This window comes from Ctenopharyngodon idella, chromosome 6, assembly GCF_019924925.1.
Source record: "Ctenopharyngodon idella isolate HZGC_01 chromosome 6, HZGC01, whole genome shotgun sequence".
NCBI lineage: Eukaryota > Metazoa > Chordata > Actinopteri > Cypriniformes > Xenocyprididae > Ctenopharyngodon > Ctenopharyngodon idella.
In genome coordinates this window covers 2,826,220-2,850,626 of record NC_067225.1, presented here as the reverse complement: position 1 = coordinate 2,850,626, position 24,407 = coordinate 2,826,220, and the positions used below count along the sequence as shown (strand labels likewise).

The 24,407-nt window shown below is 35.7% G+C and overlaps 1 protein-coding gene across 10 annotated transcripts in view; it reads left to right on the top strand.

Moving 5' to 3' along the window:
• dlgap4b (discs, large (Drosophila) homolog-associated protein 4b) overlaps window positions 1-23,354 on the top strand; it is a 149,822-nt gene extending 126,468 nt beyond the window's left edge. For 9 of the 10 annotated variants that reach the window (XM_051897233.1, XM_051897240.1, XM_051897232.1 and 6 more), the window contains 6 exons: window positions 9,027-9,430; window positions 9,543-9,634; window positions 10,072-10,583; window positions 13,543-13,634; window positions 16,267-16,422; window positions 17,416-23,354. In XM_051897233.1, the coding sequence (XP_051753193.1) occupies window positions 9,027-9,430; window positions 9,543-9,634; window positions 10,072-10,583; window positions 13,543-13,634; window positions 16,267-16,422; window positions 17,416-17,634 (1,475 nt within the window). In that variant the 3' untranslated portion in view covers window positions 17,635-23,354. Of the gene's footprint in view, window positions 1-9,026; window positions 9,431-9,542; window positions 9,635-10,071; window positions 10,584-13,542; window positions 13,635-16,266; window positions 16,423-17,316 lie in introns of all 10 variants that reach the window. The other variant, XM_051897243.1, reaches the window with a different exon arrangement.
• Window positions 23,355-24,407: the final 1,053 nt, after the last annotated feature.

Below are 24,407 nucleotides of genomic sequence, written 5' to 3'. Positions count from 1 at the left end.
AAAACTCGTTATGATTAAATAGTTTCTAATCCTGTCTGATGGAATGAGACAGCTGTGATCAGTTGAGCTTTATAATGCATTTAATCTACGTCTACAAATGACCTTCATTTTGACCTATGTGAACTATATAGCTTGCTGAAAATTTAAAAATTAAATAGCTAATCACTCTGGCCCAAATTCCTGCACCAATATGTTCTGATTGGCTGTTACTGTGTCATGCAACATTGATTATACTGTAAAACATGATAGCCCTATTAAATTATTTTAACTTATTTCTTCTCTTTAACTCCAATTGCCGAGACAAGTTTTGGATTTTGATCTGAAGTTTTCAAAAGTTTACTATGTGAGTTGAAACAAAGGTTATCTTGAAGTTGAGTTTACTCACGTTTTTAAAGCGGCAGGTGAACTTTCTAAGTTTAAAGGGTTAGTTCACCCAAAAATGAAAATTCTGTCATTTATTACTCACCCTCATGCCGGTCCACACCCGTAAGACCTTCGTTAATCTTTGGAACACAAATTAAGATATTTTTGTTGAAATCCGATGGCTCAGTGAGGCCTCCATAGCCAGCAATGACATTTCCTCTCTCAAGATCCATAAAGGTACTAAAAACATATTTAAATCAGTTCATGTGAGTACAGTGGTTCAATATTAATATAAAATAACGACTTATATAGTGATGGCCGATTTCAAAACACTGCTTCAGGAAGCTTCGGAGCGTTATGAATCAGCAGTTTGGCGGTTTGACACGCGATCCATAACGCTCCGAAGCTTCCTAAAGCAGTGTTTTGAAATCGGCCATCACTATATAAGTCGTTATTTTGTTTTTTTGGCGCACCAAAAATATTCTCGCCGCTTTATAATATTAATATTGAGCCACTGTACTCACATGAACTGATTTAAATATGTTTTTAGTACATTAATGGATCTTGAGAGAGGAAATGTCATTGCTGGCAATGGAGGCCTCACTGAGCCATCAGATTTCAACAAAAATATCTTAATTTGTGTTCTGAAGATTAACAAAGGTCTTACGGGTGTGGAACGGCATGAGGGTGAGTAATAAATGACAGAATTTTCATTTTTGGGTGAATTAACCCTTTAACCACCTATGTTTACATGCACCCTCATAATGTGATTTTATTGAGATTTAGGCAATAAATTGTGATTAAACTTTACTTCATATAAACACAATACTTAGATCAAATTGGTGTAATTTAAACTCATAATCGTAGTAACCACACAATCCTAGTAAACTGTGGCAAATGCCTATTTTAATTGCAATAAACAGGCATGTTAAACACTTTAATTGCATCTGTTCCACTCTGACAAAAGTGTGCATGTGTTTGTAACGAACACAGATTCGTAAACCTTACAGGCAAAGAAGGCATCGCATTTTCAGGTTCTGAAGAAACTGAGTTCATGTTGACAACGTTGCATGACATGTCAAACACACTTGGTCAAAAACATAGAAATGAAGACACTTTTAGGCACATCATTGTAGACAGTCAAATTGCGTCTTGATGGAAAAATCAGTCCTGTCACATCAGGTTTATCATGCATTATGCCTAATAACAAATCTTTACTGTGGTAAATGTTCTTCTGGGTTTGCACCTATCAATGATTTCTGACTGTCATGGGAATGTTTCCATATTTTGCACATTTCCCACACTAAAGGCCAAATCCACATAATGACCTAATCCTTGCAGATTCCAGCAGGGTTGGTCACAGCGTCGCTCCGATTTAGGGCTCATATTCCGCCGGAGTTTCATTCCACATGAGTAAGCAACTACAACAATGACCCTGTTTGTCATTTGTGCATTTTTACTTCTGTTGCTCTTTTTTTCTACGTAAAGCTTCTTATTGCTGTCTTACAGGATTTGTGTTTTTGTTTGCCGTATTATTGGTCAGGATGTTCCAAATTATTTTCAAAGAAAAGGAAAATGTTTTTCAGCAAATAATGAACTAAATTGGAGAGCTTATTTGTGGAACAGATGCCATTATGCATTACAGATGAAAATGTTTTTTTTCCTCTCATAGAGATACTTTTTTTTTTTTGGCTGGTTTCGTTGCACAGTATATTTAAAAGAAAATAATTGACAGAAATTAAGTGTGCTGACTGATAACATAAGTTTTCCCTGATGTGGCATTCAGTTTGCATTGAACATTATTATTAATGCCTTAGATGCTTCATTTAGCAATGGTTGTCCATATTGGAAAGGTAAAGAGCCATAAAAGTGAATTAACAGCAACGGTTCCTCTCCAACACATTTTCATAAGATTTGGTTTGTCATGAAACACTCTTGTATAGCATAAAAACCTTGACAACATAACCAAACTTCTTGCTTATGAGGTCACATGACTGTCCCCAACATGACCTTTCCAACAATAGGCTCAGTCTAGACCTGACATCTAAATGATAGGAATTTTCTTTTAAATTTATGTCACAGACATGACAAGAATGTGTGTGTGTGTGTGTGTGTGTGTGTGTGTGTGTGTGTGTGTGTGTGTGTGTGTGTGTGTGTTTGAGTGATGATGTCACAGTCGTGTTTTGTCTTCTGGTACTATGCAACAGTAAGGAGTACCTTCTGAATCATGTACTGATACTAGAATTCATAGGATTCATACTGCGTTCACATAATGTCGGAATTTATGTAATTACAGGATGACAAATATGAGACTACGTCTTCAGACACATTTCATAATACTGAAATGAGTCATTTTTAGCATTGTTGATTAGCTTTGAAACATGAATCAGCAGAACACTCAATCACTCCGTTAATACACCTCTGTATGGTCTCACAAAATAATAAAGAAGATGGTCATCAGGATATTGGCTATGATAAAATGGTATTTCAGACAGAAATATATTGTAGAGGTTGCTCCCTAATTCAAAAAGTTAGTTAACCTGTTAACTGTCACCCCTATTTTTGAACATTGATCTAAATGTAAATGGTTATTCACGGTAATTCATAAATGCTTTGAAATACAGACCTAAAGATTTTTTTAAAGAAGACACTCAGATTATTGCAGAAGTGAAAGCACTTCAAAAAGTGAAAGTGGAAAAAAGTTATAGAAGTTTGTTTACTGTAAAGCAAATGTATTGAACTAAACATTTTATATATATATATATATATATATATATATATATATATATGTGTGTATATAATATAGAAAATATATACCTTGGAACATAATTTGGACTCTAAAATTGCTAGAAAATCAAAGCCATATGTCTAACCAAGGTTTGTTCCAGATGTGAAGTTGTTATCACAAAAATTGAGCCACTAAAAGGGTTTAAAGTATCCTTTTCATGGTAACACAATGTCCAATATTAACCGGTTTCACAGGATGAATCTTGAGTGTTTAAGCTTTTGAATGATGCCTAATTTATGATGATTACTAAAATATGTGACAAGGAAAAAAAATTAATAAATAAAACGTGCCAAGTGTCCTGCTACTACTGACAGTTAACAGATTAAAATCTCACAAAGAAAAGTCATGTTTCACCCCAAAAACCAAGATGGGTTTCACCCCAAAAACCGTCATGCTTATCATTGTCATGATAAGCATGACATTTTTTCCCTAAAAAAAATCTTTAGTAATGCAGTCTGATGTTATACTTTTGAACTTTTTAGTATTTGTCATTATTCTCAGTTTTCATTGTCATTATATTCTCATTACTGGAATGTTTACTTCATGCAAACTATAATTACTATAATTTCAAAATGTAATTTATTTCTTGTGAAATATGATCTGAGAAAGCTTAAGTAGATCATACAGACCATTAGTGCCAAATGCAGGGAAATGCAGTTTTCATGAAATTCACCAAGATATTTTTAACTGTTGAAGTTCCTGCCTTGGGTGCTTTTGTGTGATGTTATTTGGTCAACTTTTAATATTTATAACTTTATTTTTAACTTGCATAAGAGGAATTAGTAATGACTAGTGGGATCATTCTTTACCATGATATGTAGTGCACATCCGGATTTAAAACTAACATCAGACAGAGCTCTCCATCTAAAGCTTAAAGTGATTTCTACTTAAGGCACTTAAGAAAAGTAGTGCTTTGCTTTTAGAATAAGGTCTTGAGTTGAGTTTCACACAAAGTAACAGTCATTAACAAGAGTTGTTCAGTAAGTTATTAACATTCCCTCATGGCTCAGTTAAATGTCTAGTTTCATTCTCAATGTACTTCATTTGCGCAAGCCTCTGCTCTTCAGAAAACTGGGATTTCTTGCCTAATGAATGATTCATGCAGAAGCATAGAGACTCTTTCCACAGGCGATCTATGATGCTGACACAGACATTACTGCAGCTGCTCCAAACAGACCTGCAAAATTAAACCAGCTGCAAGTAATGCTGATTTCATAATGGCTGTTTTACTGTTGAATGCAAGCGAATTAAACCTTTCTGAACTCAACTATGCTGGTCTTTCAGACAATCTGTGAAGGCGCTGCAGAGAAAGTAGGATTATTAAGATCATGGCCACACCTGAATGATAGTCATCATTAGTCATACTGGATCCCTCATATACACTGACCACACCAGTGTTGACTCATGTTGTGAAGAGAGTTTGACTTAGAATGGATTTTAGGTTGATTTTAATGTGTTTATTTATATAGCCTGAAAAGCATATTTAACCTTTACAAAAAAATGTAATTGATGTTGCTTTATAACATCTGGGTGATGGAGATCTTTAGAGACCTGATATTGAGTAAGTTTTTAGGTACTTAGATGTTAAAGTGCTCCTATTACGCTTTTTTGAATATTACATTTCATGTAGTGTGTAATAAAGCGGTTTGTGAATGTAAAAGGTCTGCAAAGTTTCAAAGATGCAGATAAATGGAGTTTTTGTCTCCCAAAAGAAAGAAGTGATTTTGAACTGCCTGAAACGAGTCATCAGTAATTCGTCTCACTTCCTGCTGAACCTACGTAGGTTTGTAAATAATTTGCATAATTGCCAGCTTGTGGTCTTCATTGGCTTTCGTCTACTTTGCCCCGCCCTTAAACACTGTAGTTGTAGCTGAGACTGGAAGAGGTTGGTTTGTGTTGTTCATGCCGAGAAGTCACAGTTTTCTGCTGCAAAAGCAAATCCACTTTGATGAGATTGATACGGTAAAACCGACGCCATAGTTACTGTTTGTATCACTGTGTATTAAGTGCTGAGTAAGATCCGGAGTTCAGAATTCAGATGTGATAATGAGCATTTAGTTTCCAACATGTGCTGTAAGCAGTCGACCAATCACAGCAGACTGGGCCATTTGACCAATCAGAGCAGAGTAGGCTCTTGGAAAGGAGGGGTTTAGAGAAACTGAATCCTTTATCAAACTGTTTCAGACTCTTTGAGAAATAAGTTTACAATGTGCAATGTGTATTATGACAAAATTAAAGTTTGTGACCTTGGATGCATGTCTACCTGTTGTAGGAAACTCCAAAACTAAATTAGGAACCTTTAAAGTAGCATAATGGGGCACTTTAAGGCAGACAAACAGATATCAATGTTTACAGAAGATCTTTCCTCCTGATGATTAATAAATAACTTGATAACATGCAGGTTATCTGGTAGGGCTGCTTGATAGTGGCAAAAATCATTATTTTTGGTCACGATTATTTAACATGATTATTATTGAGCAATATGATCAAAGTCTTATTTCACAATAAGTTATTTTGAAATTTCACAATTATCGATACTTCAGCAAAAACTAATATTAACTAATGTAAGAAAATGGTCCTCAAAATAATTGCATCAGACAAGTAAACAGTCGGTAATACAATTAGAACCAAGAAACTAAACAAAACGGACAAAGAAACTAAACAAAACGGACAAATAAACACAATGAATGTACAAATTAAATAAACGGTGCACTCTAAAAAAAAAAAAAAAATTCTGGGTTGTTTTAACCCATGCTTGGGTCAAATTTGACCCAAACATGGGTTGAAACAACCGATCATTTTTTAAGAGTGTGTTTTAAGTTTTTCAGGAAGATGTACTCACAGTGGTATTCAGATAAGTAATAGCATACAACAAAAAAATTGAATAATCAAATGTAAAATAACACTGCAGATAACACTGCATATAGTCTTATTGTACACAATAAATCCTTATTAAAGCTACTTATGTCATTCAGTCAAGATCAGTGACTGATTTTCCTTTGTCATTTGTTGTTTGATTATCATTAATGACAGACTGCAGCAGGTTTATTAGGCTGCTGTCACTTTAAGAGCTGCATGGATCTAATATACTGTTACACACACGTTTTCTTTCTCAACTGTGTATGTTTACTTAAGACATAACCCACTGTGTTTATGTGAATACTCTCCAAAATGGCATTTTGACATTTTTGTATGTACGTGTGTTTAGGCGCGTATTCAAAGCCCATTTGCTTATCCACGTTTGGCTCACACAGAAAGCCGCCTGGGGAACAATGTCTCTTTTGTGTCTTAATGCACTTTTAATAACGCTGTTTAATATCAAACATGTCCCGCAGATTAGCAACAGTAGACTGCATTTTACAACACACTTATTTGGCTGATTTGGATGTTAAGTTTGGGCTTTTGGAGGAACGAAAGTGCACCGCTGTGAAGAAAGGTGCACTGGATGGAATGCGGCAGCGGCACAATAATTGTTTTACCTTGATTATCTTGTTTTCATAATTGTTGGAAGCCAAAATCAAAGTCGAAAATCGGTTGATTAATCACACAGCCCTATCTTCTGGTCTTCTATGTTAACATGAGGCACTTTTTAAACAATTTTTTCCAAATAGAGAGGAAAAAGTGCCATTTGCAACCCATTTTACTTCTGTAATGTGATATAGTTCAGAGTAAAAAACAGGAAATTCAATGAGAAATTATTTAATTGTGAGACTGACAGAATGCACATTTGCTAAAACAATGCCTAATTTAATAATTGGCTATTGCGTAACATGATCCAGTGACCCACTAGGCCTAAGTAACAAACAGAAAAAGAAAGTTGTTTTAGAGAAAGAGCGTATTAGTTTGATTAGATTCTTTGGAAAAACATGCTCTGATGAATAATTCACAGTAACACCAAGCTGCATCTCCAAATTAATCCCATTAAAGCACTAAATAAACAAGCTGACCTCAGCTAAGCTGACTAGTCAACCCAACTTCCCTTTATACATTCACAAACTGATACATGTGACATTTCACTTTAGGGAGAGTTTTAACATGAATGCACACATGTAGATCAGCTTTTGTCCATATGTTTGTGCTGGGCTTATGACCTGTCATGAGTGCTTATTTAACATGTACAGCTGCACTAAATGAGTTTGGTTTTTGTTATAGTTGTATGTTTAATGTAGCAATGGGTTTTTTGCGAATATTATGCTCAATCCATCTCTTTGTCTATTGATGTTTGGTTATGATTAGGGCATAATTTGAGAGTCTTGGGAACCTTTACAGATTTTTCCCAGCATGCTAATGTTTGAGTATGAAACACACATTACAGCTCTGACGCCCAGATTTACAACACACACACAGGATTCCTGTGGGCTTGTTATGTTTGCCATCGTTTCCATCTGCCAACTCCACCCCAGTGAACTCATACTGAGACACACACATAGGGTTTATATTGGGCATCCATCCACTTTATTTCTCTCTAACCCCCTACAAATTGACCAAACATTAAATTAAGTGAACATATAAATTCCCCATGAGTCAAACATTCATATGCAGTGACCCCCAAAAAGTATTTGGACATTTAAATGTCTGAATATCATTTCATTAGATTGAGTATTTGCACTCAAATGTTCCAGGATGTTTTCTTTTCACTAACATTGACTTTTCTTCATCATCTCAGTCTCGATTTCTTTGAATCAGCTGGTGTTTTGGTTATTTTTAGTATATGTAAACCACAAACATGCAAATACTGACTGTCTTCATGTTCATGATTTATTATTTGTTTGTTATGTTTCAATTGTAGTGTGTTTGTGCTTCTTTTTTTAGTTTACTTTACAATAAATGAGACTTGGATTGATTTTGTTATCTAATACAGTGACATTCAGATGTTTTAGTGTGTCTTTGGAGTCCAAATACATTTTGGGGCCACTACAGGGCTGGAAAAACAACTGTGTTGTTGGAAAAAAAGGTCTCAGGCTGTGTTTGACGTCAGAGCAGACTGCCATCATAAACACAGACAAAACACACAGACACATTTACACACTGGGAGCTGTGAGGATGAGACCAAAATACAGCTTAGTGCTATTATTAATAGTATAGAATAATTATTATTATTGTTAGAAAAAAAGCCTGAAGACTTTGATTTTGCTCCTCAGTCTCAGCTTTTGCAGGTTTGTGTGATGTTGTGAGTCAGCTTTAATATTATATTTATGAATATATTATATGTACTCTGACTATGAATTTGAATTATTATTTTTGAATTTAATTTGGATATACACTACCGTTCAAAAGTTTGGGGTCTGTAAGATTTTTTAATGTTTTTGAAAGTTCACCAAGGCTGCATTTATTTGATCAAAAATACAGCAAAAACAGTAATACTGTGAAATATTATTAAAACTGAAAATAACTATGTTGAATATATGTTAAAATGGAGTTTTTAACCCTGTGATCAAAGCTTGAATTTTCAGCATCATTACTCCAGTCTTCAATGTCACATGATCCTTCAGAAATCATTCTAATATGCTGATTTGCTGCTCAAAAAACATTTCTGATTATTATCAATGTTGAAAATAGTTTTGCTGCTTCATATTTTTGTGGAAACTGTGTACATTTTAGTTTTCAGGATTCTTTGATGAATAGAAAGTTCAAAAGAACGGCATTTGACGTATATATGTATGTATATGTATATGTGTGTATGTGTGTGTGTATAGATATGTATATGTGTGTAATATATATATATATATATATATATATATATATATATAATCAACTACCAAAGAAATTCAGAGATGAATGATGATGATTTCATATTTTGCATACTAAACTTGAGTGACATTACATGGATCACTCTAAATATTTTTTGTTTCTTTCTCTCTCTCCGTGTCTGAAGTCTCCACGTGCATGACCAGCTGTAAGAAGGTGGCTCCGCCTCCTGTTCCCCCTCGAACCACCTCCAAACCGTTCATCTCCGTCACCGTGCAGAGCAGCACTGAATCCGCACAGGACTGTTACCCTGACCACCACGACCGCAAGAGCGAGGTCAACAGCCAATCGGGGCGCAGCAACTCCTCAGACAGTCTCGACAGCACACGGGCCAACAGTCTGGCCAAAGGGTCACGACCCCAGATTCCTGTAGCGGCGCCCCGGGAACCCCAGATCCCAGCGGCTGTGGTAATCTCTCCCAACCCTCTCCGCGAGTCCCATAATGAGCAGGTGAAAGGAGAAGCTCTCGCTGCGGACGAACATCCTATAGACCCTGTACCACGACGGAAGCTTTCTTCCATTGGAATTCAAGTGAGTTTATTGAACTGAAAATGTCACATACTTAAATTTGAGTGGATTTTTATCATTGCAGACCCTCTTTTTAGTTTAATGTTGATCAATTATACGGCACCTCTGTTTGCAGGTCGACTGTATTCAGGAAATCCAGGCTAAAGTAGAGACGCCACCATTGGCCAGATTCCAGTCAATCGGAGTTCAAGTGGAGGACGGCTGGACGTGAGTTTGTTTCACTTCCTGTTCCTTGCTTACTGTATGATAAAGCCTTTTGAAACAGAGCTCACTTTCTCAGCAGCCTTGGTTCTGGAAGCATTTTTCCTCATTAGTTTTTCTATATGCTTTTGACAAGGTTCTTCAAAAACTGCATAAGTGAATTAACTTGACTTCATTTAAATTAAGGGTCTATTTAAATCTGTCTCATTGTATTTGATGTCAAACACAAATGCAGTTCATGCCAACATCATTGGCCTGTCAAGACTGTAGTCACCCGATAGGGCAGATATCTTTATGCTTTGGCTTAAAGACGGCCTATTTTCTGCTGTCCGCTGCAGCATTAAATAGAATCAACTGGGAGACTGTGTGGTTTAATATGTCTGTGTGATTGATAAGGATTTTTGAGTGACCTCATTTAGCTCATATTTTTGTGTGTGTGTTAGTTTCAGCCGCTCCAGTAGTATGGCCTCTCGACAAGAGACGGACTCAGACACGCAAGATCTCTCGCTCACATCTCTGACGTTCCCATCCAACTCCAAAAACACAGAGAAGAAAATCATGGTCAACAGCGCCAGCCAATCAGTGGACTCACCCCCCCAGCTGTCCCTTGACAACGGTAACCATGACAACGATGTCGTCGTTACTACCAGCGGCCCCTCCCGACAGATCCTGACTAATCGCTCGACCACGCAGAGTAGCTCCTCGTCCTTCTCGGAGAGTCTGGATCCTGCGCTTGACCCGTCCTCGCTGCCCCCGCCCGACCCCTGGCTGGAGAGCGGGAACGGAACGGGGAACGGAGGCTCCGCCCAGCCGCTGACGGCCACGACGGGTGCGACGGCGTGCCGACGGGATGGTCATTGGTTCCTGAAGCTCCTGCAGGCTGAGACGGGCCGGATGGAGGGCTGGTGCGGTCAGATGGAGAAAGAAACCAAAGAGCACCAGCTCTCAGAGGAGGGTAAGACCGCTTGTAGTGCTTAGCGTGTTCTTGTGGACTGGAGATCGTAGGGCGTCCCATTTGTGGCCACTAAGTGCCCTCAGTGTACTCCAAAATCTAAAGGTCTCAAGCTGCTGTCTCACATGAGTGTATGTGTGTGTGCATTATGTCAAAAGAGCAGACAGACAGGCGTTTAATCTGAGGAAGTGCACTAATCTAGATGATTAACACTGATTAGTGATGATACACACACGTAATCACACACACACTAGCCCAGACGTCTCCATATATTCTCATCAGATGCTCACAGGCTTTCCATTGACTTCTATAGGTTTTATACTGAGGTAATTATTTTCTGTATTTAGAAAACTATTAGATTTTAATTAAGACCCTATATAGTCTGTTGTAAAGTGTTGTTATTGTTAACTAAAAATATTTAAAATAGTTTAAATACAGCTGAAATAAAATAACATAAATATTAGATAAAAAACGTAGCAAAAATTTGTTCTGTCACGACAACTCTTAGAGTGTTTGGTATGGTAATGGATATGACAATGAGCATGTGTACACCAGTACGCTGATAACTCGCAAAAACTATTGAAATAACTTGTTGTCCGGGTTTACATGCAAACCAAAAACCCAACAACACAACTTTATTAATAAATCAGGTTATTTCCCGGTAGTGACGTCAAAATGTAATAATTTGCATATCTGACTCAGAGCATTTCATTTGTTTTGTCGGTTGTGATGATAAATAAAGCATTGCAACATGTCAGGGGGAAACTTATGGCTCATATATTATCCTCTCATGCAGTTACAGATGCAGCATTTTGACTGTTCAACTTCTTCTTCTGCTGCACGAGATGAAAGCGCACTGCTTTGAATGTCACTAGGAAACGTTTTTACACAGAAAGTTCTTTAATGGATGTTTTTAAAAATGTTTCACCAGGAATAATCTTAAAAATCTTAAATCTAAAAGTTTTTTATCAAATATTGAAACGAAAAATATTGTATAATGTTTGTTATATTTTTATGCGAGTTAATTATCAACTGTTGTTTTTTTTACTACTACTGTGGTAATTCTGTTTATTTATTTATTTTTAATATATTGATCTTGCCATGAAAATAGCCATAGATGCTGATATGGCAATAAAATATAAATAAACAACCAAACGAGATGAAAGCGCTATTATAATTTTTTTGGTCAAGAAAGAGTCTGAGTTTGCGATATATTTTCTCCTCCCTTACTGCAAAACGCTTGCTCTGTCTGGATGCTCTTAAATCCACAGTAATCCACGCGTTCCTGTCACATATCACACATGCGCACTTCAATAAGGAGACAGAAAGCAGGTTAATGCGTTTACATGCTGGGCGAAATTGGCGTAAGGGGCAAAAATCTAGCTGTGGCGATCTGTTTATGCTTAAGATGTTTATGACCTTACTCTGATAAAGGAAAGGGGGGATAAGGCGTTTACATGCGTTACACGCGGTAAGCCGTTTTCTTTTATCGGAGTAAGGTCTTAAATGGCTTAAGCATAAACCAGTCGGAACAGGTAGTTTTTTGCCTCTTACCCCAATTTTGCGCGGCATGTAAATGCAGTAACCTGCTTTCTGTCTCCTTACTGAAGTGCGCATGTGTGATACGTGACAGAAGCGCATCTTTAGTGTAGATTCAAACGCATCCAAACAGAGCGAGCGTTTTGCAGGAAAGGAAGAAGGAAATATATCGCAAACGCAGACTCTTTCAAGACCCAGAAAACTGTAAAAATGTGTTCTCATCTCTCGTGCAGCAGAAGTAGAAGTAGTTCAGTCAAAACGCTGCATCTGTAACTGCATGAGAGAATAATATATGAGCCGTAAGTTTCTCGCTGACATGTTGCAAGCTTTATTTAACATCACAACTGACATAACATATGGAGTACTCAGAGTCAGATACGTAAATGATTATTTTTTGACGTCAGTACAGGGAAATAACCTGATTTATAAATAAAGTCATGTAAACTCGGTTTACTTGCTTTGTAAGTTTACTGGTTTGCATGTAAATGGGGAAAACTGGTTATTTCAATAAGCTGATATTTGTGAGTTGTCATCTTACTGGTGTGCATGTAAACTTGTGATCATGTGCATTGTCGGCTTATTAAGCATAATCGGGTTAAGAACATGCATGTAAAAGCACGGTATAGATTGGCGGTATAGATCTGCTACCCTGCTGCTGTTATTGCTTCTGCTGCAGAGCAAGCTGTATAATATAGCATAGATGAATTACTTGTAGCAGATCTATACAGGTGGAGCTGGGGAAGGTGGAGGGTTTCTGAAAGTGTGCTGCAACTGCTACAGCAAATGCTGACCAAGTATTCGAAGGTTGAGCAACAAACTCATTGGCTACTGATACAGCAGGTACCAATCAGCTGTACCAATCAGATCTAGTCAAGAAGCTATCAGCCTGTGCCATCTAGAGTTTCATGACAGAACTTTATATTTGCCTTGGCATCTAACTGAAATAAAATAAGTTTAAGTACTATAATTAATGAAACTTAAATAAAAATAAATTAAAGCAAAATAGACATATTTTAAAAAAAAATACTAATAAAAATGACTGAAGTACATAAAATGACTGTAAATATAAAAAAAATAAGAGCTACTTCAGAATATTAATAAATACTAAGATCAGTATTATTTGTTTACTATTAAACACTGCTCCTGTACATTTTGAGGTCACTGCTATAGGTGATTTCAGGTGTTTTTGTGATTTAATTGGCAAGGTAGTTCATTAGTTAAGACCTTTTAAAGGTTTGATTTTTCTTAATGAAAGTGCCTCTTTAATTAGGTTAATTACATGTGTTTTGAGCAGCTCTGGTGTTTCTACCATAATTCAGTGTCTCTGTTTAATACTCTGTTTTAGTTGATTAGATTTCCTCAGGTCTTTCTCTCAACACTTACAGATCTCTGCTGTCTGTCTCTCTCTGCTATCTGTCTGTAGTGTTGGGGAAGGTCCGTAGCGCGGTGGGCAGTGCTCAGCTCCTTATGTCCCAGAAGTTTCAGCAGTTCAGAGGCCTGTGTGAACAAAACCTGGTAGGTCAATCACATTAGTTCAAACACAAATGACTTTATTCAAGATAAGATGGCACATTTAATATGACACAAATGCAGTGGGACATTAAGTATGTCTTACCACCGTTTCTAGTGGACAATTATTTATTTTCAGTGTTTTATTTTCTGAGAGTGTTAAGGCCTGTTCACACCCAGGGCAATAACTATAACGATAAAGATACAGTTCTAAAAATCATTCTAAATATAAAAGAATCAGAGTTTACACCATAACTATAACCATAACGGCACAGAGAAATTACATTGTTGGAATCACTTTCAGAACTATTTTTTCCAGCTGATGAATGATACAAACATTGACAGCCAATCAGAACCCATCCTGCTTTAAAGAGCTCGAGCATTTAAAGCAGCAGACGACAAAACTTAGAATAAACAGAACGATATCATCCGCTGGTGTGGACGCTAATATAGTTATCATTATATTAATAGTTCTTGGTGTGATCTGGCCTTTATTTTACTGCTTTAGTTTTTTATTAATATTTTGAATAGTTTTATTTTAATTTTAGTTAATATTTTAGTAATTTAGTGTTTTTGAAAAAAATGTTTATAAATATAGTTTTTATAAATTTTTATTTAAGTTTTAGTTATGAAAATAAGAAATGTTCCCTTGGCAGCTAGCTGAAGTTTTATACTTCATTTTATTTCAGTTAACTTTCATTTTATTTCAAATAATGAAAATCTTGTTTTTGTAGTTATAGTTAACTATAATAACCCTGAATATTGAGCAGAATAAATCTGTGCATATTTTTTGTAAAACTGCCCCATGACGCTTTGCACAAATTATGGGTGCAACTTCCATCAAACTGTAAACAATCAGTGAAAGGCTCACTCTATGAACGCAATAATACGTTTTTTTTTTTTTTTTTTTTTAAACTGGGATACTGAGATACTCTCACCCTTCAACCATTGAACATTAAAGGACATTTAAAAGTGTAAAAGCATCAACAAGGTACTTTCAACAGACCATGAATAACCCCAAAAGCGTGATTCTTTTCACAGCAATAACAGACTGGTTAAATATCACTGTAGTATTATATATCTGTGTTATGTTATATACGTTGCCTTAATCAAAAATGTTCATTAACTTCAGCACTGTGTGATACTATTTCAAAGTGATTTCCGTCATTTAATACATTGTATTTACCTGTGAAAACAAACCTGGAAAGAGACGTGAGGATTTGAGGAGAAAAACGAGAGATTCTTTGTGCATTCCTGTGAATTATTAAGGGGACATATCGTTAATTAAACTGGGAGAACAGACAAAAAATTTGCAGTATATGTTGTCATTTTTTTATACTATTACAGCAGAATTCAAAGGCAAAAAAAAAATAATCATGAGAAAAAGAATGCAGTGACTGAAAAGAGCTCTTGCCATAGATATTCTTGTTATAACATGTAATGGTAAAATACCAAGCGTAACGTTATTCTCATGATATCTGAAAATAAAACGTGAAGGAAAATTGACCTCATTCAGTCAAACTGACGGATAAGCATTATATGTAGGACAACCTTATGATTAGAAATGATTAGTTTCAGTCTTTTTGAATGGAAGTTTCCCAAACCAGAAGTGCCACCCATAATTCAAAATGCAGTGGGCTTGTCAGGAATAAGGTGGATACACATTATTCTGCTTGTGTTTTATTAATGAGGATCTTTAAAAGTTCTATATTTTGGTCTGTTTTTATTCGTCAACTTAAACACAGTGTCTGTTCTGGCTAAAGTTTAGCATTAGTAATCACATCAGCTTTTTTTTTTTTTTTTTTGAGAACATTATATAAACAAAGAAAGAAGCAGTCACAATTTAGAACAAATAAACAAGAAAAAAAGGAAAAGAAAAAAACAAAAACAAAAAAAAGTACAAGACAGGGGTATATAACTAATCAGAAGAGATCACATATCAAATGAAAAGATTAGAAGACTTACATGTTTCAATTGTTTTTAAAGCCGCTTTATACATGAATTAGAGATAGTCCCAAAGTAATGCTGCACACAAGCAAAAGATAAAGTGGTTTCTGACCTGAAAATTCACATTTATGTATATAATTTTTTTTAACAAAATAAGATGAAGTATATATTTTTTTGGTAAATGCTCTTTTTTTCCAATTAACAATTGCAAACAAAACACTTTCCCAAAGTAAAACAAATCCAATGTTCTCAATAACAAATAGGGAAATGACTTTCCACAATAATTTAGAGTAGTGGCAAAGCCAAAATAAATGCACTATAGTCTCTGGGTGCTTTTTACAAAAAGACCAGTTTATATCAATATCTTTTTTGAATTTCTTTAAGAAGGTATTAACAGGATATACACGATGGACAATTCGAATGTAAACTTATCTCATTAGTAATTAAGTATTTATTCAGAATCAGCCAGACTTTTCTCCAGGAAATATCAGAAACAATAGCATTCCAATAAACATCACATCAGCTTCTCCTAATCAGAAAATGCCAAGAGCGCCACACATTTATCGCACAATCAACATGACCTCATATCTTGAGATGTGTCGCCCTCTTGTGGACAACTGAAGAAATGCTTGTGAATTATTTAATATTAAAAATAAAACATTTTTTTTGTTCTTTTTTGCTGTCTGTTTAGAATGTGAACGCAAACCCGAGACCCACGGCACAAGATCTGGCTGGGTTTTGGGATCTTCTGCAGCTTTCAATAGAAGACATCAGCCTCAAGTTTGACGAACTTTATCATCTCAAATCAAATGACTGGAAGCTAAATGGAGACTCGCCTGAGAAGCAGGTACAAACACAACTAATGAAACCATCAGCAGGTATAGAAATAAATGTGGGTATTAAATTTTCATTTGCAAACTGTCAATGTAGATATTCTCACTCTGAACAGTGTTATTTTAGTATTATAGTATTTATACATTTTTTGAATTAGCTTTTTGCTTTTGTGTTTTAGTTTAAGATTTAGTCATTTTGTTATGCTTTTGTCATTTATTAATATATATATATATATATATATATATTTATTATTATTATTATTTTTATTTTTTTTTCTATTTAGCTTTAATTTACACTACTGGTTAAAAGTATGCAATGATTAAGATTTTTTAAATGTTTGAATGAACTCTCTTCTGCTCACCGATGCTGCAATTATTTAATTAAAATATAGTAAAAACCATTAAATATTATTACAATTTAAAATAACTGTGAATATATTGTAAAATGTAATTTATTCCTGTGATCAAAGCTGAATTTTCAGCATCATTACTCTAGTCTTCAATGTCACATGATCCTTCAGAAAACATTCTAATATGCTGATTTGCTGCTCTATTATTACTGGTACTCAATTATTAATAATAGTTATTATTATTGGTGTCAAAAAGTTTTTGCTGTTTAATATTTTTTAAAGAAAAAAAAACATTTTATTTCAGGATTCTTTAATGAATAGAAAGTTCAAAAGAACACCCTTTATTTGAAATAGAAATCTTTTGTAACATTATAAATGTCTTTACTGTCACTTTTGATCAATTTAACATGTCCTTGCTATATAAAAGTATTAATTTATTTAATTTTTTAAAAGTCTTTCTTAGAGTATATTTATTTCAGTTTTAGCAATTTAGTACTTCAGCTTAAATTTTTCAGGTTTAGGTTTTTCATCTAATATTTATATTTTATTTTATTGCAGCTTTATTTCAATTAACAACACTGACTCAGAAACATATGCATTAAGAATCTGTTTGCCATGCCTCTTCATCTCTGATCTTTCCGGCTGTGTGACGTTCAGGAGAACCAGAAACAGGCTCCTCCGGTGCCCAAGAAGCCTGGGAAGAGTAAACCGACTCTGGGCCGCGAGAAGAGCAACGACGCAGTGGACAAACAAAGACAGGAGGCTCGCAAGAGGCTCATGGCGGCCAAGAGAGCTCAGTCTGTCAAACAGAACTCGGCCACCGAGAGCGCTGACAGCATCGAGATCTACGTGCCCGAGGCCCAGACGCGACTCTGAGAAAGCGGGAAAGATGCACACCGTACCAAGATCAAGGGCTCCGGCATCACACAATATGAAAAGCTGCTTTTGTCATTTGACGGCAACATGTAATAAAACAGAGGTGAGAGAGGGAGACCGAAATGAAGCAGTGCGAACAGAACACATTTTTGGGACTGCCAAGGAAATCCTCACAAAGAATCCTATTAGTTGCAATCATTAATATAATTATTGATATGATAATTAACATCGAGAACTGGTATTGATAATGATTTTTGTCCTAAATTCTATATGAGATTGTTTTAAATGTTCTAATATTTTGGATAAGTAGAAACACACGTCTGTCACCCAGCGCTTACGTCTTTGCCCGCTGAAATCAACGTCTTCCTGTTATACGCTTCGGTTTCTGTTCTTCTTCATCTCTTCCTTCAGCCAGTGATGCTCCTCGTCCCTTATTTCTGTCCCTTATGGAACAGAGTGAAAGGCTTTTCTTCAGTCGGGTGTGAACGCTGGTAAATCCACTCCAGATCTAATGTCAGTGTGTTTCAGGTCAGACAGAGGGCGCTCTTCCATTTCCTGTTTAATTTGTTTTGATGTTTACAAGTCATGCATTGTGGTATATCAAATGAAAGCTGTTGTACCTCAGTCATGTCTCCATCTCAGGTCCTGAAGTGTCACGGTTGTCGAGTTCCCATGAGTTTGTACAGGTTTTCAATCCTGATATTCCTTGTTATTTCTGCTCTGCTTTAAAGGGGCTATATGTAAGAATTTATGTATTAATCACTTTTTTTATTGCCAATGTGTGAACAGCTTGTGACGAAACTTAAAAAAACGCTACTTCCCCGACTTCCTAGGGTGTCTATGAAAGCCCGTAGACTGATTTTTATGTGAAGGACTCGGGATGTTCTTGCCGGGAAAAATCAAAAGGATGTGACGGTTATGCACGTTCCCAAGAGCCTCTGTTCCGTTCACACATTAAATGAATGCTTACGATGTTCAGGATAATGCCGATAAGATAAGAGCTATTCTGTATTTTTATGTTAATGTGTCATGCGAAGAAAAGGGATTCATTCAAACTATAATCTCACATGATTAGATGTATAGTCTATAGTCTCAAATTTACTTTATAATCAAACTATCATAGGTGTAATTTTAATTACCTCAACTCTCGACATGATGCCAGTGAATCGCAGAGCTGCTGAAAATATATCCACATCACTATGATCATATGCTTTCTTCACTGCTGTTTTCTCACCGCTGTCATTTTTGTTGTATGTTTATTTTGTTATTGAGAGGAAAGCGCGCAGCACATATTTACATATTCATCTAAATGCCTGAATTATAGGCCTATAATTAAAATAATTAACAGTCTATAATATATAATAATTGACTGGGGTTTGAGACTTCATAACACTCAAGCAAAGTTGTACATTGCTTATGTGATATCCACTGACTCCCCTTCATGGTTTAAAACGTAAAAAAATTACCCCATTTGGGATGCAACATTTTTCTTTATCACCATTTGCAAAATGATGGACGATTCACATTTTCCGTGATAATAAAATTAAGTTAATATTAAATAAATGAGTTACTAAACAAATAATTTAATGAACAAGTAAATTAATAAAAGAGGCGCCATATATGCAGGTGGCTTGGAAGACGTGGGTAATATGGTTTATCCATTTTACAACACGAACTGGAGGCAACACACTCTAAAAAATGGTGCTATATAGTACTAAAAGTGGTTATATGGCTCATAATCATAAGGGAACCACTTTAAGTGCTGTATAGCACCAAATCTTGGTGCTTCAGTGGTTCTTCAGCGGTTCTTCACTGGTTCTTTGGGATGACTGAGGTGCTATATAGCACCGCTACCGTATACAGAACCTGTTGAGCCCCTTTAAAGGTTCTTTACGAGCCAAAGAACCACTGTTGGTGCTGTTTAGCACCATATTTGTTGAAGAAATAAAATGCGATATGGTACCTCTTATGGGTTCTACATAGCACCAAAAGTGGTTCCCCTATGATTACGAGCCAAGAGCCACTTTTAGTGCTATATAGCACCTTTTTTTTTTTTTTTTAGAGTGCGCAGTTTACTAAATTGCTGCTATTTTGATAGCTACAGAACTTATCTCCCTCTTTTCATTTTCTTTCTTGCTGCATTAAAGATGTAATGGTTTAATGCTGCCTTCACATGCCCTCGGAATTATCATAAATACGAGTTTCCTAGGTAAAAATTCCACATGAACGTCCTATTTCCTCCTATTGAAAGCGTTGCGTTTGTAATCACAACTTCAGAGGTGGGAATTATCAAATTTCCAATAGCACATGAAGGCAGTATAATTTCTGTTTACATGCAGGTGCAGTGAGGGGAAAAAAACACTGAGTTTAGGGCAGTCGGTTCGTAGCACTGCTTCAAATGTGAGATAACCTCACGAGGGGCAACCAAAATTTCTGACATGTCAGAAATTCATCCGACCATCCGATTGCCGGTCGGGAGAGGTTAATCGCCTCTCGGTTACCCCTGTACAGTGCACAACAAAGCTGAAATTCGCCTTTATCAAAAACAAAAAAACAAAAGAGTTGCACGAGTCAGAATTCTGCTTGAAATCGGATGAAAATCGCAGTGTATGCCTGGCTCGAAGAACGAAAAAGAACTTTGTGAGTAGACTATATCGGGTCTTGAATCACATTTAGTCTCTTGTGTGTTACGTGAGAATGAGCAGTAAGTTGCTAGCTGCAGTTCACTTAATGGCCACTGGTGTCGCTAATAACAAGGGTTTCTGAATTCTACATATAGCCCCTTTAAGGAAAACAACATAACCTAATATTTCATTGAATGAAGTGCCTGTGAATCATTATTGTGGGTAACTGTATGACCCTTGTATCAAACATGATATCACAATTACTCAGTTTAGTCAGCACTCCTTAAAACACGTAGTGTTGCAATGCTCTATGGTCAGTTTAGACAGTGCGATAAAACTTTTTTATCACTCTGTTTTAAGTAATGAGCTAAATATGATTCTTCATTGCACTTCATACTTCAGATTCTTCTTAAAACCACAAATCTAGGCTTGTATCTCATCATATCATTGCACCCTTTTTATAGACATTTAATTTAAATTGTCCAATGAATAATTTGGATGAATAATATCAGACAATGACTAGATAAAATTACTTTGCTGTACACATACACATTTGAAATCAGGACTAAAATGTGACTCAATTTGGACTATGAATTGTATGAAAACATCTTTATACATAGGAGGTGATTAGGTTTGTTTTAATTATGAAAAGCCATTTACTTATATGATAAAACTGACAATTAAGGTGTCATATCCACATATTCTAATACTGGCATTTTATTTATTATCCTGTGCTTATGTTCTGCCATCTGATTTGTCCGTTACAAACTTACTGCACTTTTCATAACTTTTTCCACACACTACCAAAAGTTTGGGATCGTAAGATTTTTTTTTTTTTTATGTTTTTAAAAGAAGTCTCTTCTGCTCACCAAGGCTGATCAAAAATGCAGTAAAAACGGTTATATTGTGAAATATTATTACATTTTCAAATAGCTGTTTTCTATGTGAATATATAGTAAAATGTAATTTATTCCTGTGATCAAAGCTGAATTGTCAGCATCATTACTCCAGTCTTCAGTGTCACATGATCCTTCAGAAATCATTCTAATATGATGATTTGCTGCTCAAAAAACATTTCTTATTATTATCAATGTTGAAAACATTTTATCAGGATTCTTTGATGAATAGAAAGTTCAAAAAACAGCATTAATTTGAAATGTAACATTATAAATGTCTTTACTGTCACTTTTGATCATTTTTTTTTAAATAATAATAAAATCATACTGACCCCAAACTTTTTAATGTTAAGGTATTCATCACATACACACTCATGAACTCAAATGATCTTCCATTTGCAGCTCTGCATTCAGTGACCAAGAGGCCACAAATGTCCCCCAAATCAGCCCAAACTGCCCGTCCACTAACAGCTCAGTGATTGGCTCCTATTGTGTGTCATCCGAGCCGCTGATGGTGTGAATTGCATCTCTTCAGTTTTCAGCCTCTCCCAGTCGTTCCCTCCATTTGGTGTCGGTCGAGTCGTTGACGCCTGCTGAATGTCTGACATACTCAGCCGTTTAAACGTCTTGACATTCCTGAAAACCCTGCAGTTCCACAGATAAATCCAGAATAATGGATCATGATCATGTGCATGAATATTTGAATACACATATCCTTTGTTTAGTAAACTCAAGTTTCATATCAGATGTACAGGAACACGAATCTTGTGGGAAACCCAATTTATTCAAATTTTACCAGTCGTTGACACTATTTCCCCAATTAAATCAGCATACAAAAATATTACCATGAAGCGTAAGTAATTTAAATAAGTACTATATATTCTATATTTTATGGCATTTATGTCATGGTAGTTTTTTATACTACCTTTTAATAAATTCACTAACTTTAATTTAACTTAAATTTGTTTTAATTTATTACAGTAATTTTGCAGGGGACAAAACAGAAAAAAACTGCATTAGAGTAGTGAGAAACAATGCTGAAAATAATGGGACGTACAAAAAAATTAAATGTAAACATTCAGATGCATTATTATAGTAATGCAAACAGGGGGAAAACGTTAAAATAAGCATTTTCCCAAAAAATGATGGGTAGCTTTATTTTATTTTATTATTTTATTTTATGCAGTTGTTCACCAAATGCCTAACATTGAGTTTTGAATCTTCACATGGTGAGCAGAAGTTCCTGTCAGCACTATCTGTGTGTACACAACAGCAATTCCGTGCAGGGATTCAGTAACCGGATGTTTACGATGGTAACTTGACATGCTGAAGTGGTTCAGATGGAAACAGACGCTCCTGCAGCCCGAATGTTTCAAGCACACAGACACTGAGAACTACAGACAAATCAACCAACGTCAACGTGCAAAAATACACTACAATCTCATGTCTGATTTTTATTCTATTATTCACTCTATAGATACCATCTTATGATCATTTATTTTTCTTGGATCAATCTTTTTCTATGAAAACATCATTATATCAGTTGAATGTCTTGAAATTGTCCACCTGACAACCTTTTTTTTTCACTGTCTAGTGTTTTAGTGCTGTGAGATTTATTTTCACATGATTGGTGAGAGATCACAGATGTTTTATTTCTCCTGTTGTCTCGCTGTATGTTCACATGTGATCTTGATCATGTTTGTGGGCTTCCCTGAGGACGATGACACAAACACGGCCCTCTTATGGATTACAGCAGATGAATTTTGGAGAAACTCTCATGTGCAACACAGGGATTTGTGTTTCGCCCCTCTCTGTTCATGCTGCTTGGATTCTAGATAAACTGTTTTCTACACCTGTTAAGTGACTGGCCAGTGGTGAAACACAACAGCGGTCAGGTTATGATGTTCGACGTGACGTGACGCCAGACGTCATTCAGCCCCTCTTTCTTCAGCTGTGTTTTACTATAGTTTTTTTGGGGGAGGGGGGGTTGTCAGAGGATAAATAATCTAAATGCAAGAGTTTGTAGCAACAAGATTTAAGATTATTATAATAAAGATTGATAATCAATATTTTATGAAACAAGCACATATTTTACTGACTAGGATTTGTTGAATATGTCTAATGCTGTATGAAGTTTAGGCTGTGTATGTCAGGGTCTTTTGTTTAGTAAGAAATACAGTAAATCTGAGTTAAGTTCAAATGTGTTTATGACTCTTTATTTCTCAGCATAATGGATTACAAACTGAACGTGAGTTGAACATATATATATGTGTGTGTGTGTGTGTGTGTGTGTGTGTGTGTGTGTGTGTGTGTGTGTGTGTGTGTGTCCCCGGCTTGAAATCAAGCTTGAAATGGACTGAAAACACGATGACTGCGGGGTTTTTTTAGTGCAATCAGCTTGGTGAAATTAAAAATACAATTCGTGTCTGTGACAGACGGTGTTTACGGAGCATGACTGATTATCCAATAGCTTAAGTTGACTATTAAAAAGAAAAACATCAATACACAAATAAAATATATTGTTTAAATTATTATTGCCTTTAGTTATTATTTTGGAATGAATGTAGAAATGCTTAAAACACTAACTTGATGAGATTGACTTGGTTTTGATAAATAGAACATTTATTACAATACATTGTTAATGTAAAATTACAAAATAGAATTGTATTTGGTTTCTTTTTTGATGTAATGTTCATTTAACAAGGAAGATGTGTCAACGTTAAGAGTAATGCACATGAATTTACATTCATAAATAAATAAAAAATTTGCCTCCTCATTTCAGAACACCACTAGTGTGTGTGTATATATATATATATATACACACACACACACACACACACACATACATACATACATACATACATACATACATACACACACACACACACACACACACACACACACAGGTGCTGGTCATAATTAGAATATCATCAAAAAGTTGATTTATTTCACTAATTCCAATCCAAAAGTCCTTTGACCTCAGAAAACACAGTGGACCAACACCAGCAGATGACATGGCACCCCAAACCATCACTGACTGTGGAAACTTTACACTGGACCTCAAGCAACGTGTATTGTGTGCCTCTCCTCTCTTCCTCCAGACTCTGGGACTCTGATTTCCAAAAGAAATGCAAAATTTACTTTCATCAGAGAACATAACTTTGGACCACTCAGCAGCAGTCCAGTCCTTTTTGTCTTTAGCCCAGGCGAGACGCTTCTGACGCTGTCTGTTGTTCAAGAGTGGCTTGACACA